We start from the raw sequence: 15984 nt of genomic DNA, 5'->3' as shown, positions 1-15984 counted from the left end.
GCCATGTTATTAACATTTCCCAGATCATTAATTGCAAGGATGAATATCAGACAGTTCAGAAACAGCATATGTTCCAAATGTTTTTAAAAAAAAAAAAAATCAGAACCATGAACTTGGGATTACTGGTTCATTACCTTGACATCTAAAGCAGGATAAAACATTGGAATATTGCACCGTTACCTCTGGAGACCCCAAAGGTTCTATTCTTACTCTTTCAACGGTAAAGGACCTAAACTTTCAAATTCTCTCCCTGAACACCTCTGCCTCTAACCCTCTTTCTTCCGGGACCTTTTCCTATGTTAAAGTTGCTACATAATTGCAAGTTGTTGATAAAGGAAGTGATGGAAGAGAAAGGACAGTAATTTGAAGCCATCAAAACTTAAAGAAAGCAACCTCTTTGCTTGTATTCCTTGGAAGATGTATCTGTACTGTTTTAAGTTGTTACCTCTTGCATTTGACCATTTTATTCTTCATGTATATACACTTATTGTAAGAAAGGGGAATTTAATCTAATTTTGTATGCACGCCATCTTTGGTCAAATAGGAAGGCAACTTACTCGGTCTCTGCTGGTGATTTAAACCCACAGCGAAGCAGTGTGCAAGGGAATCGCTCTACTCCTTTTACTCTTTTCTATTCACCTCTCTTCCCCAAATCCCATTTTTGTCAATTATGTTCATACTATGGAGTGTTTATTTGCTAAGTCACCTGTGTGTTTTGCACTCTTGTACAGTATTAATAACTGTTAATGGATTGGCAAGCAGCTGCAATAAATTTTGCATGTGATATATATCTAACCAGGACAAACTCTGCAAACTTTTGACAGACTATTTTTCAAGGAGGCTTAGTCATATCTGAAGGTAATGGGAAACTGTTCTCTTGTGATATGTTATGTTGACAACTAATGAGTGCACGCACTGGCACTGGCACTCACTATCACACACACTCTCAACTTCAACACAAATGCACGCACTTTCTTCCTTTTACATCAAGGATCACTGAATAGCAGCCAGAAGTGAAATACATGTTGCTGTTACCAAGGCTTATTGTACTGTCCCCAATGTTGCCATGGTTGAGATTACCTAACCTGGTGTACACTGTAGATCAAAAGCTATGAGTAAAAGCCATATATTTCCACTCATAGGGGAAACTAAAACTAGGGGACATAGTCTAAGAATAAGAACATAAGAAGATAAGAAATAGGAGCAGGAGTAGGTCATACGGCCCCTCGAGCCTGCTCCGCCATTTAATACGATCATGGCTGATCCGATTGTGGACTCGGGTCCACTTCCCTGCCCGCTCCCCATAACTCCTTAATTCCTTATCGGTTAAGAAGCTGTCTCTCTTTGTCTTAAATTTATTCAATGTCCGGCTTCAACAGCTCTCTTGAGACAGCGAATTCCACATTTGCAACCCTCAGAGAAATTCCTCCTCATCTCAGTTTTAAATGAGCGGCCCCTTATTCTAAGATCATGCCCTCTAGTTCTAGTCTCCACCATCAGTGGAAACATCCTCTCTGCATCCACCTGTCAAGTCCCCTCAATCTTATATATTTCGATAAGATCACCTCTCATTCTTCTGAATTCCAATGAGTAGAGGCCCAACCTCCTCAACCTTTCCTCATAAGTCAACCCCCTCATCTCCAGAATCAACCTAGTGAGCCTTCTCTGGACTGCCTCCAAAGCAAGTATATCCTTTCATAAATGTGGAAACCAAAACTGTACGTAGTATTCCAGGTGTGGCCTCACCAATACCCTGTATAACTGTAACAAGACTTCCCTGCTTTTATACTCCATTCCCTTTGCAATAAAACACAAGATTCCATTGGCCTTCCTGATCACTTGCTGTACCTGCATACTAACCTTTGGTGTTTCATGCACAAGTACCACCAGGTCCCGCTGTACTGCAGCACTTTGTAATTTTTCTCCATTTAAATAATAACTTGCTCTTTGATTTTTTTTTCTGGCAAAGTGCATGACCTCACACTTTCCAACATATTATACTCCATCTGCCAAATTTTTGCCCACTCACTTAGCCTGTCTATGTCCTTTTACAGATTTTTTTGTGTACTCCTCACACATTGCTTTTCCTCCCATCTTTGTATCGTCAGAAAACTTGGCTACGTTACACTCAGTCCCTTTTTCCAAGTCATTAATATCGATTGCAAATAGTTGGGGTCCCAGCACTGACCCCTGTGGCACCCCACTAGTTACTGGTTGCCAACCAGAGAATGAACCATTTATCCCAACTCTCTGTTCTGTTAGTTAGCCAATCCTCTATCCATGCTAATATATTATCCCCAACCCCGTGAATTTGTATCTTGTGCAGTAACCTTTTATGTGGCACCTTGTCAAATGCCTTCTGGAAGTCCAAATACACCACATCCACTGGTTCTCCTTTATCCACCCTGTTCATTACATCCTCAAGGAATTCCAGCAAATTTGTCAAACATAACTTCCCCTTCATAAATCCGTGCTGACTCTTCCTGACTGAATTATGCTTTTCCAAATGTCCTGCTACTGCTGCTTTAATAATGGTCTCCAACATTTTCCCAACCACAGATGTTCGGCTAACTGGTCTATAGTTTCCTGCTTTTTGTCTGCCTCCTTTTTTAAATAGAGGTGTTACATTTGCACGTTTCCAATCTGCTGAGACCTCCCCAGAATCCAGGGAATGTTGGTAAATCACAACCAATGCATCCACTATCCTACTGCTACTTCTCTTAAGACCCTAGGATGCAAGCCATCAGGTCCAAGGGCTTTATCTGCCTTTAGTCCCATTATCTTATTGAGTACTACCTCCTTAGTCATTGTGTTAATTCCTCCCCCCATAGCCCTTTGACTATCTGCTGTTGGGATATTGTTAGTGTCCTTTACCGTAAAGGCTGATACAAAATATTTGTTCAGAGTTTCTGCCATCTCCATGTTCCCTATTACTAATTCCCCGATCTCGTCCTCTAAGGAAGCAACATTTACTTTAGCCACACTTTTTTGTTTTCCTTTTTATATATCTATAGAAACTCTTGCTATCTGTTTTTATATTTCGTACCAGTTTATTTTCATAATCTTATCTTCCCTTTCTTAATTATTTTTTTGTCATTCTTTGCTGGCCGCTCATTTAAAACTGAGATTAGGAAGAATTTCTTCTGAGGGTTGTAAATCTATGGAATTTTCTGCCCCAGAGAGATGTGGAGGCTGGGTCATTGAATATATTTGAGGCAGAGATAAACAGATTTTTGAGTGATTATGGGGATAAACGGTTATGGGGAGCGGGCAGGGAAGTGGAGCTGAGTCCATGATCTTATTGAATGGCGGAGCAGGCTCGAGGGGCCAGGTGGCCTACTCCTGCTCCTATTATGTTTTCTGGCCTCTGGTTAAATATCTTAATATACTGTGCTTTTACAACAGCAGCTCATATTTATATAGTAAGTTCACAGCAAAACATCTTTATGCCTGGGGTGGGGGGCTGGCAGTGAGCTCTGGGCAGGAAATTGGGGAGAAGTTAGAGGAGATGATCTGCACCATTGGCAGAAGTCTTATTTTGAGGAGGCTTTTGATGGAGGGAAGAGAGTTAACAAAACAGAGCTTTAGAAAGAGAATTCCCCATTGTAGGGTTTGGTGACTAATAGTTCTATGATGGGGTGAATGCATAATAGCAGTTGGAATGGAGAAAATTTCAGAGCTGCAGAGGAATGAGACTATGGAGGAATTGCACAACCAGAGTAAGCATTTTAAAGTCCGTGTACTAGGAGGCACTAAGTCAGTGGAGGATGGCCAGACCTAGTGACTGAGATTTGTTTTTTTGTATCACCATCATACAAAGTGATTTTGTAATGTTAACTCACCAGTAAAGGTATTGTTGCACATTGGAGACTTGGTACATAGCTCCACAGGCAAAAGAATACTGTTTTATACATAGACAGCTACCAACCTCACCAATCCCATCATGGAAAGGTAGCAAGTAGAAGCTTAGCATTTCCCACATAGAGGGAGAAAATAATTGTTTTCAGAGTCATCCCCAGTGCACTGTCCTGCTCCGGGACTAACTTCAGAGCACCCTTGTTAAAGATGCCTACCCTGCCTTTTGTCTGCATGGTGCACAGCATCTGTTAATAAAGAAAGGATCCTGAAAGACGAGAGGATCCGAACGCACTTGCCGTCTTTTTACTAACGTTAAAAATGTAGCCAGCATTTGGGCGCCAGTTGAATTTGAATTGAGAACAGAATGTGTAATCCTACCCTTGTATTACAAGAACACTGTGTGTCTATATTCCCAGCAAAAATGGACAGAGTTGTGGGATTCAAACTCCAAAATGCAGGTAAAGATTCCAGAAGTTAACTGAAAGAAGTTTCCGGTCCCTGTAACCCAGTCCTGGTTTAAATTGACACTGCATACCAATGCCCAAACATTGGTTGCAATGTTAGCAAAAAAGCAACAAAGGACAGTCAGATCTCGTCTCCCGCAGCCCCCCCTCCCCCCTCCCCACTAGTAGAATCTCTCCTTAGTTATACTATGCCGTGCACCAGCCAGACCTTGCGCATGATGGGTATCCCGTATTCAGATCTTCACGTTAAAAAAAAATATCTTGTTTTTAAATATGTTTGTATAAACATCAAAAAATTGAGAACAAACTTGCATTCCGATTTAACGTTAAGGCCTTGTTTATGTCAGCTGCTTTTCATGTTTTCTGTATTGTGAGTACCATAACACAGCTGTATGTTTCTGTGTGACTGGCTGGTTGTTGTCTCCTGTCAGATGCATTATCTACATTATTGTAAATGGGTTTTACAAACCTGTCCACACATAGGACAAACATTTTGCAAAGCCAGAGCAATCTGGGGGGTGAAATGTTAGGAGTGAGATTTATTCTCAAAATGAGCCAAACCTGTGACCGCATCAAGCTGCTTATTTTTTTTTTATAAAAGAGTTAGTTACAACAAAATAAGTGACTTTTTAAAAGCCACGTTGAATGAGTTTCAGTCCAAATGAGTCGTGTAGAGTTGCATACAATAGAAAAATCAGCCTTTCATAATGTGAAGATAATAAGGTTTGTATTCTGCATAGATTCGATTTAAATGGACTGAAGGGAATGCATCAGCCAAACCCCTCTTGTTTCGGATTGTTTTTTGTATTCATTGGAACAATCCTGTTACAGGTTATAGTATTACAAGAGGATTAGGAGACTGCCATTCCTTTAATTCCACCTGTTATGTTTCCGTTCTTCCTCTCTATTTTTAACACGAGACCATTTTTATCTGCTGGTTACCATTGATGTCATTGAATATGTGGTATCTGATTGCAAAATGCTTTGTGAAGTTAGTGGGCAAAAGTCTGCTGTCTGCAACGGGTCCATGTGACATGATTTTCAGCTGTCCGAATGGAGTTTCTAGTGGGCACTAGTCCAATCACAGAATGGCTGCTGTGAGAAATAAAGACACTAGTTCTCTCGGGGCCACTTTTCTTGGGCAGAATAGGTCCCCTTTACTCTGCCTCTATGCATGCTGTATCTGCTCTGGCAGTATTGATGCTGACGCTGGATGCCGCAAAGGAAAAAGTGTTCTTCTCTCACCGCGATGAACACAAAAAAAACACGGGAAAGTTCATTGGAAGTGCATGTGATGCTGGTCATTTGCCAACATGTACAAAAATGGCTGTGGTGCCAAGCTCGAAGACTGAAATATTAAAATTACACAGGTTCCTCAGTATCTGAAAGAAAAAAAATTACTGTACCAACTGTAGCAAGCAGCCAATAAAAATGAAGATTCTAACAAAGAGCTTCTAGATGAAACAACAATGGATCTGCTACATGTTTCCAGTATTTTCTAGTTGTACTACATCTTTTAGTACCCTCTATAAAATGTTTAAACTTTTCAATGGCTGTCATCTTTAACTATTTTCTGACATGTGCCAAACAAATTGCTTTAACTGCTAGATTGTGTGTGCTGTAAAACATCCAACCTTGACTATAGGTATGTGCAAGTGGTTTTGTGACTATTTACCCTCTTTAATGAGTTTTAGCTCAAGGTCAGGCATATTAGTGATAAGGAATTTCCTGGAAAGTGTTTTTTCTATATGGGCACAGAATTGCTACACAAAACATTGTCAGATCATCTACAGCGTGTGAGATGCAGAATAAAGCTCCCTCTGTTCTGCTGTAATAACCTGCCTAAGCCCCAACTTCAGGTGTGCCTTCACTGTACCAGTGTGACATTTTCCATGCCAGCCATCATGTCACCCCTCTTGACTGTTATACCTAGGATTCTATATAACTTTGAATCAAGTTATAACTGATTTTGTAGATCATTATTCTGTTTACAATTAACTTACCTTTTGCTTACGTCAATCTTTTAACTATTCCCTTTGATATGATTAGAGGAGGCAAGTGTAGTTGGGGAACTGCAACCAAGTCGCCAATCCTATATCCATAGATTGATGCAACTTGCTTTTATTGAACTGTAGTCAGATGTGTGGCTCTGCTACTTGTGGTAATAGTGTAGCCATTTACTACATTTGATCCATTGTCTGCCTTTCCTGTCTGCATACTTCTTTGTGCAAGCCAATGTAATTAAATTCTTAGTAATTTATTGTTGATATTCTTGCATGATGTCCGACACAGCCACTTTGAGATATTAGTTCATAACTCAAATAGCACAGGGCATGAGCTGTTCTTTTGAGTGACAATCGGAAATAATTCAGGTTGAGCAGATTCTTTGCCAAACTGCACCTCTAATGTGTTTATGTAACCTGACGATCGACAATTTTTAAGTCAAATTTAGGACAGTTGTCGGGAAGTTTTATTTTTACAGAAGGATAATCAGCTCAATTTTCTGCTTGTAGATTGGAGGGGGAAGAGAGTGAGGATTGAATCTAAATTCAGTACTCATTTGAAATTTGGTTCCTTAAAATGGGAAAGTGCATGCTTTCATGGAAGCTTATCAATTTGGAAAGCTGAGTTGAGCAAGTTATGTTGTAGACAAGAAATAACTTGCATTAATATCGTGTATTATCACGTCCCACAGCAGTTTACGACCAGTAGATTACTTTCTGACTGAAATCACTTATGCAGACAAACATGGCAGCCAATTTGTGCATACTATAAATGATCAGGCAGTCTGTTTGTGGTGGTGGTGTTTGAGGGAGGAATGTTGGTTAGGACATGGGAAGAACTCCCTGCTCTTAGAGAATCTTCTATGTCCTTCGGACGTTTTCTTGCATTAAAGGTGCTATATAAATGCAAGTTGTGGTCCACCCGAGTGGGCAGATTGGGCTTTAGTTTAATCTCGTCTGAAAGACAGCACTTCTCTCAATGCAGCACTCCCTCATTACTGCACTGAAGTGTCAGCCTGGATTATGCGCTCATGTCCTGGAATGGGGCTTGAAACCACAATCTTCTGACTCCGAGGCAAGAGTGCTACATATTACAAATAAACACTGAATCCTGGAAATATGAAATAATAGCAGAAATTGTTTGAAATGGGCAGCTGATCTATTGCATCTGAAATAGAAGAGATATGTTCACCTTTTGGGTGTAATCTTTATCACTTGGATCGTTCTAATGGAAGGTCTCTCCCAAAATGTTAACCTTTTCTTTTTCAGATATTGATGTAGCTGCTGTGTATTTCCAACACTTTCTCCAAAGTTTGGGAATGCACATATATTAAGCTTTTTCTTTGCAGGTCAAAATGGCAGGAAACAGATACTGTAACAAACCATAATGCAATCAAATTAAAGAGTGTATCCCCATGTTCTAAATACATTTTTCTATAAAGTATTAGCAGTTGGAGCCAAAACGGTAAAACTATTTCATCTCTGCTCATTCGGCAATAAAATAATTGAACTACTGAGCAATTGCACAAGGTTGTTTAGTGGTAGTTTAACTGAAGATGTGTTTTACGCATGTTTTTTTTTCCCAAAACAAAAGTTAAAATTATGAGATTACATAAACTTTGGTTGTTTTTCCCTGAGTTTAGATGATTGAGGGGTGATCTAATTGAAGTGAGAAATTAATGGGACTGTGAAAGCTGATAAATCCTCTGGACCTAATGGCCTACATCCTAGGGTTTTGAAAGAGGTGGTGGATGCAATGGTTGTCATCCAAAATGCCATAGATTTGAGAACGGTTCCTGCAGATCCCTTATTCTGAGACAGTTAGCCTGACATCTGTAATAGGGAAAATGCTAGAATTTATTGTTAAAACGTGGTGACAGGATACATAGAAAATAATAATAGGATTGGATCAAAATTTATGAAAAGGAAATAGTGTTTGACAAATCTGGTAGTTTTTTTGAGGTTGTAACTAGCAGAATAGATAAGGAGGAGGGGGTAGTGGATGTGGTGTATTTGAATCTTCAGAAGTCTTTCGATAAGGTGCCACATGACAAAATTAGGGCTCACAGGATTGGGGGTAATATATTAGCATAGATTGAGGATTGGTTAATGGACAGAAAACAGTAGGAATAAACAGGCCATTTTCGGGTTGGCAGACTGTAACTAGTGGGGTACCGCAAGGATCAGTACTTGGGCCTCAGCTGTTTACAATCTATATCAATGAGTTGGATGAGGGGAATAAATGTAATATATCCAAGTTTGCTGCTGATACAAAGCTAGGTGGGAGTGTAAGTTGTGAGGCGGATGCAAAGAGGCTACAGACATGCTAAGCGAGTGGGAAAGAACATGGCAAATGGAATATAATGTGGAGAAATGTAAAGTTATCCACTTTGGTAGGAAAAATAGAAAAGCAGAGTATTTTTTAAATGATGAGAGATTGAGAAATGTTGGTGTTCAGAGAGGCCTGGATTTCCCTGTACATGAGTCACTGAAAGTTAACATGCAGGTACAGGAAGCAATGAAGAAAGCAAATGGTATGTTGCCCTTTATTACAAGAGGATTTGAGTACAAGAGTAAAGATATCTTACTGAAATTATTTAGGGCCCTGATGAGACCATGCCTGGAGTATTGTGTACAGTTTTTGTCTCCTTGCCTAAGGAAGGATATACTTACCATAGAGGGAGTGCAACAAATGTTCACCAGACTGATTCCTGGGGTGGGAGGATTGTCCTATGAGGAGATATGGAGTAGACTAGGCCTATATTCTGTAGAGTTTAGAAGAATGAGAGGTGATCTCATTGAAACATACAAAATTCTTACAGGGCTTGACAGGATAGATGCAGGGAGAATGTTTCCCCTGGCTGGGGAATTTAGAACCAGGGGTCACCGTCCCAGAATAAGGGGTCAGCCATTTTGGACTGGTGAGAAATTTCTTCACTCTGAAGGTGATGAATCTTTGGAATTCTTTACCCCAGAGGGCTATGGAGACTCAGTTGTTGAGTATATTCAAGGCAGTGATCGATAGATTTTTGAATATTAAGTGAATATGGGGATAGTGCAGACAAGTGGAATTGAGGTGGAAGACCATCATCATCATAGGCAGTCCCTCGGAATCGAGGAAGACTTGCTTCCACTCCTGAAGTGAGTTCTTTGGTGGCTGAACAGTCCAATACGAGAGTCACAGACTCTGTCACAGATGGGACAGATAGTCATTGAGGGAAGGGGTGGGTGGGACTGGTTTGCCGCACGCTCTTTCTGCTGCCTGCTCTCGGTATTGAGACTAGAGGTGCTCAGTGCCCTCTCTGATGCACTTTCTCCACTTGGGGCGGTCTTGGGCCAGGGACTCCCAGGTTTCGGTGGGGATTTCGCACTTTATCAGGGAGGCTTTGAGGGTGTCCTTGTAGCCTTTCCGCTGCCCATCTTTGGCTCGTTTGCCATGAAGGAGCTCCGGTAGAAGATCAGCCATGATATTGAATGGTAGAGCAGGCTCGAGGGGCCAAATGGCCTACTCCTGCTCCTATTTCTTATGTTCATCTGTTTAAAAAAAAATAAAATAAATGGATTAGATAGAGTAAATACAGAGAAGCCATTTCTGCTGGGGAATCCAGAACAAGGGGGTGTAATCTTAAAATTAACGCGAGGCCATTCAAAAGTGAAATTAGTAAGCACTTTTTACACCAAGGAAAGTAGAAATGTGCAACTCTCTTCTCCCAAAAAGGCTGTGGATGCTGGGACAATTGAAATTTTCTGCATTGAGATCGACAGATTTTTGTTATGTCAGGTTATCAAACAGCCAATTTGTGCACAGCAAGGTCTCAAACAGCAATATGATGACCAGATAATCTGCTTTAGTGTTGTTGATGGAGAAATAAATATTGGCCGGGACACCAGGGAGAACTCCCCCAGTCCTCTTCTAATAGTGCCATGGGATATTTTACATCTACCTGAGAGAGCAGACAGGGCTTCAACATCCGACAGTGCAGCAAACCTTCAGTACTGCACTGGAGTGTCAGCCTAGATTTTGTGCTCAAGCCTCTGGAGTGAAACTTGAACCCACAACTTTCTGACTCTGAGGTGAGAGTGCTACCAACTGAGCCATGGCTAGCACCCAAAGTTGTGGTGGGCTTTCTCCTTGAATCACTGCATGTCCATGTGACATTCTTTGTACCGGGTTGCTGCAACTGAGTGGCTTGCTAGGCCGCTTCAGAGGGAAGCGAGAGTCAATCGTGTTGGTGTGAGACAGGATTCACACACAGGCCAGACCAGGTAATTTGAAGTTTTATATTTAATTTGAAACGGACTTTGGGGGGAAACATGTAGTTAGAACATATTATAGTGTTTGGCCTCCTGTAATTTTTGGTGCTTCATCTGAGTTACTGAAATAAACACAGATTTCAAAAGTGTCTGTCCAATGGGGCTTTTGTCAGTTAAACCTGAAACCAGGATCGCTATTAATAAAAATTAAAGCACACTGAGCGGATGGGGGAGCTTGGGGCTTCTGTGGTTCTGAGGCTGAGCATCAGTTTCAGCTGATTGGTCAGGTTTGTGTAGCAGAGAAGCTCATTTGGTGTGGTCCCAGGCAGTCTGGGTGCGTGGGATGTTTAGAAGCCCTTGTCCCTTTCTCTCTGGAAACTATGAAGAAAACAATGAGGTGCATTGAAAGTGTGAGAAGGCACAGTGTGCTACAATGAGAAGGCAGGTAGAGGGGTTAAGATAAATCAAAAAGGATGAGGCTATTCAATCTTGCTGCTCTGTCTTTGGTGTACCTGTTCAGCCTTTGTCATGTTTGTAAAACTGCTGAGGATTTCTTCACCCGGCCCAGTCTCATCAGTTTCTGCATATGAGTTAAAAGCACTTTGTTGCATAACCCATTTTCTACTCTGTTCTGATTCTGCCTTCATCCCTCCTTTGATTGAATGCTAACTCTGTTCCTTCTCCCAATTCTGTTTCTCTGTATCTATTTCATGCTGAACTGATGTTTTCCCATTCTTTTTTTCCTCCTTCCTTTCTTCCTTTCGCTATATATTGTGATGAATCAATTCTGGCAATCTGCCCTTGTGTCTCTCCTTGTGTAGGTCTCTGTTTCTCCCCTCCCCTCCCAGCTTGCTTCCAAATCCTTGTTCCACACAGCAGTCTTGGCGGAGTCTCAGGCCCAGGCTGTGAATGGCATTGAGCAGTCATTGGGCCCTTTGATTAGAGTTACTCAGTCTTCACTACTACTCCTCTTCTCTGTGCATCTTTGCCTGACCTTCGAGCTGTGTGACCATCAGGTGAATTGGGAAAGGCTTAAACCTAAGCACAAGAAATAAGCCCTGAGAGACTCCTGAGACATTGGAAAAGATACGAAAAAGATTCACATGGATGATACCAAAACTGAGGATATACTTATCAGGAAAGGTTGAACATGCTAAGGCTCTATTCTCTAGAAAAGAGAAGGCTGAGGGGTTCAAACGTCAGAAATAAATCCAATGGGGAATTCAGGAGGAGCTTCTTTACTCAAGAGTGGTGAAAATGTGGAACACGGAGTAGTTGAGGCAAATAGCATAAATGCATTTAAGGGGTGGGGGAGGAGGAGAAATCAATTGAACGCATATTTTGAAGAACGAGTTTTTAAGTTGCTTTTAGAAGAGGGGTAGGAAGGTTCTAGGAGGAAAGAGAGAGGCACAGTGTCTCAAAGATATCTGGTGTGGTGGAAGGACCAGAGGCAATGCAGAACTGGAGGATCGGTGAGTGCAAGTTGGGATATGACTGGTGAACATTGCTATGAAGTGAGGACGGCTTTCTCTACCTCCCTATCCTTTTTTTAAGTTCGTACTACTTTAAACTGTCAAAAAGAACACAAAATTCTGGCAATGAAAAGCATACAAAAGAGAACGATGTATTGATGTTTTGGGTATAAGCCTTTATAAGAGGCCTGTGTCTTTTTAATCCCTTCTAAGATGTAAAGTTGGCACCACTTATTTAACCTAATACCAGTTGCTTTTTTTCTTTTATGTTTGTATCTCTAAGCTTTTATAGTTACCTTGCCGATGTTGAATTTATAAATGTACTTGTGCGTTTAATTCATTTACTTTTCCCCCCCTCTTTCTCAACAGTCCCCCCGAGTGAAAGAGTCTCCACAGGGTCCAGATGTGAGTCTGAGATTTTTTTTTTCTACTTGTTCTTGGAAGGTTGGCAAGATTGTATTTATTGCCCATTCCTGGTTTCCCCGAAAGATGGTGATGGGCCTTCTCCTTGATCTGTTCAAGTCCTTGTGGTGATGGGCTCTCACAATGGTGTTAGGGAGAGAATGTCAGGATTTTGAGCCAGTGATAATGAAAGAATGCTGATGTATGTGTAAATTATGACTGTACTTTGCTTGGGGGGAAATTTGGTGATGATAGTATCCCTATAACATTGCTGCTATTGCCCTTCTCTGTGGTAGAGGTCATGAGATGGGGGTTCTGTTGAAGTAAACTTGGTGAGTTGCTGCAATGCATCCTGTAGATTGTATATACTGCAGCCACAGCGCACCAGTGGTGGGGGGAGTTCACATCAAGTCCAGTTGCAGGGATGTCGATCAAGCAAACTGCTCTATCAATATCTGCTTAATATTTGGAAGGAATTGTTAAAAACTAGTTAACTTTCTTCAGTGTGATAATTTATTAATAAAAAAAATTACTGAGAACATTGTTGAGGAAAATGGCTGGGAGAGTGGGTGACTGAGCTCTGCTTTTCATAAGAGTGCCTATAGTGAGAAAAGACCATTCAGCCCATCAAACTTGCTCCATCCTGAGTCTATACATCACAAACTTCCCCCAAGATTAAAAAGTGCTTTGATTCCCTTTCTCAACAGAAGATTTGAAGTAACGGACTTGACTTGTGTAGTTGTTGTATTGACTAATCTGTTAGGAAGTATATGATCTGCTTGTTTTATAGTGTGGTGTTGAATTGTTCTTCCCAGCCAGTTCTCATGATATAAATAAATACTCCCTGTTTAATGTCCTGTGTATTTTGCTTTATTAATTACAGTCTTGCTTAAAACCATGACCAATCATTTAAAGAGCAGTAATAAACAAAGCAAACCTAAAACACACTTAGCTATATTGCTAAATCATCTTAGGCAATCCCTCGGAGTCCAGGGGATGACTTGCTTCCACACTAAAATTGAATCCTCAGGTGACTGAAGAGTTCGATGCATGATCTACAGTCTCTGTCACAGGTAGGGAAGACAGTGGTTGGAGGAACGGAAGGTTGGGGTGCCAGGGTTGCTGCGTGTTCCTTCCGCTGTTGACGCTTGGCTTCAGCTTGCTCTCGGCGAAAAGCCTGTGTTCAGCGCCTTCCCGGATACTTCTCCTCCACTTTGGGTGGTCTTGGGCCAGGGATTCCCAGGTGTCAATGGAGATGTTGCACTTTTTCAAGGCGGCTTTGGGGATGTCCTGGAAGCATTTCCTCTGCCCACCTGGGGCTTGCTTGCCATGTCGGAGCTCCGAGTAGAGTGCTTTATTTGGAAGTCTCCTGTCAGGTATGCAGATGATGTGGCCTGTCCAGCGGAACTGATCGAGCGTGGGAGGCAGCCCGAAGTTGGGAAGGGAGGGAGGAGGTTGGTGTCCCAGGTGGGTACTGAAGTGTCGGCGGGCCGAGTGTCAGTGTGCCCTGGCGGACCCAGTGTCGGCGAGTCCCAAAGTCGGGGTGGAGGTCGGCCACGTTCTGCGCATGCTTCCCCGGCCACTAGAATCGTGCCGGTTAAGGGAGGTCCAACCTGTACTATAATTCGATGACTGAGGATGGGACAACCTTGGATCTGGCCTGGAGGCGGCGGAGGTTGAACAGATTCCCGTTTGTCCTGTAATTTAGCTCCGCATCGGCGGGGAGCTTGCTGAGGGTGAGATGGAGCTTTGCAGCAAGGAAGATCGAGAAGAGTGTTGGTGCGATGTCAGCCTTGCTTGACCCCGGTTTGAACGTGGAATGCATCTGTGGTGGATCTGTTGGTCAGGATCATGGCTTCCATGTCATCGTGGAGCAGGCGGAGGATGATGACAAATTTTTGAGGGCAACTGAATCTGAGGAGGACGCTCCATAATCTTGCACGATTGACGGTGTCGAAGACTTTTGAGAGGTCAGATCAGTAGAGTGCAAGTTGGCGGATATTATGCTTCAACTGAGCAGTTCTCTGATCAAACATCAATGATTTTAGATGAAGGAATTGAAAGTAATATCTCCAAGCTTGTCGATGACACGAAGCTGGGTGACGGTGTGAGCTGTGAGGAGGATGCTAAGAGGCTGCAGGGTGACTTGGTTAGGTGAGTGGGCAAATTCATGGCAGATGCAGTATAATGTGGATAAATGTGAGGTTATCCACTTTGGTGGCAAAAACAGGAAGGCAGAATATTATCTGAATGGTGACAGATTAGGAAAAGGGGAGGTGCAACGAGACCTGGGTGTCATGGTACATCAGTCATTGAAGTTTCGCATGCAGGTACAGCAGGCGGTGAAGAAGACAAATGGCATGTTGGCCTTCATAGCTAGAGGATTTGAGTATAGGAGCAGGGAGGTCTTACTGCAATATGCCACATCTGGAATATTGTGTTCAGTTTTGGTCTCCGAATCTGAGGAAGGATGTTCTTGCTATTGAGGGAGTGCAGCGAAGGTTCACCAGATTGATTCCCGGGTTGGCAGGACTGACATATGAGGAGAGACCGGATCAACTGGGCTTGTATCCACTGGAGTTTAGAAGAATGAGAGGGGATCTCATAGAAACATATAAAATGCTGACGGGATTGGACAGGTTAGAGGCAGGAAGAATATTCCCGTTGCTGGTCAGTTCCAGAACCAGGGGTCACAGTCTAAGAATAAGGGGTAAGCCATTTTAGGACTGAGATGAGGAGAAACTTCTTCACTCACAGAGTGGTTAACCTGTGGAATTCTCTACCACAGAAAGTTGTTGAGGCCAGTTCGTTAGATATATTCAGAAAGGAGTTAGATATGGCCCTTACGGCCAAAGGGATCAAGGGGTATGGAGAGAAAGCAGGAAAGGGATACTGAGGTTGAATGATCAGCCATGATATTATTGAATGGTGGTGCAGGCTTGAAGGGCCGAATGGCCTGCTCCTGTACCTAATTTCTATGTTGCTATGTGCCTTGAGTACTGTGTTCATTTTTGGTCACTGGTGTCCGAGAGCCATTCAAGCCAAGGAAATGATATAGAGAAGAATCACAGGACAGATCTCCAGGGTCAGACTACTGCTTTATGAGGAAATATTGGAGAAATTTAGGCTCCAGCCATGAAAGGAGCGAAATATCAGGTGACCTGATGGATATATAGAAGAGATAAATAGGAAAGGTAAATCTGGAACACTACTACAAATTAAACCATAAGAGTAGGACAGACAGAAAGGCATAGGTTCAAAGTAATGAAAGGCAAATATGGGAATGACTTCAGGAAGCTGTCCTTCACATAGTGATCAACATATGGAAAAAAGATCCAGGAGCATCAGTGGCGGCAAAAAGCTTCGGTTGGTTTAAGAAACGGTGGATGCAGCAATGAAACATGGGTGAGGGGCAGCCTGTACGTTTTTATAGATGAATGTTCCAAGTTGGAATGTTCCAAAAAGGACCCACGGTGTCAAAGCTGGGAAGCCATCTAGGCCGAGCTGGCTGGCCCTCGCTGCATGTGAAAG

At 42.2% G+C, this 15984-nt stretch overlaps 1 protein-coding gene across 1 annotated transcript in view; it reads left to right on the top strand.

Annotated features, from left to right (window-relative positions):
- Positions 1-15984, top strand: part of LOC139277097 (serine/threonine-protein kinase OSR1-like) — a 269081-nt gene that overhangs the window by 202508 nt on the left and 50589 nt on the right. The window contains exon 12 of the mRNA XM_070895115.1: positions 12421-12456. Within this exon, the coding sequence (XP_070751216.1) occupies positions 12421-12456 (36 nt within the window). The remainder of the gene's footprint in view (positions 1-12420; positions 12457-15984) is intronic.

Source organism: Pristiophorus japonicus, chromosome 1 (assembly GCF_044704955.1).
Source record: "Pristiophorus japonicus isolate sPriJap1 chromosome 1, sPriJap1.hap1, whole genome shotgun sequence".
In the NCBI taxonomy this organism is placed as follows: domain Eukaryota; kingdom Metazoa; phylum Chordata; class Chondrichthyes; family Pristiophoridae; genus Pristiophorus; species Pristiophorus japonicus.
The sequence above is the reverse complement of the archived record's forward strand: the minus strand, read 5'-3'. Positions and strand labels throughout refer to the sequence as shown.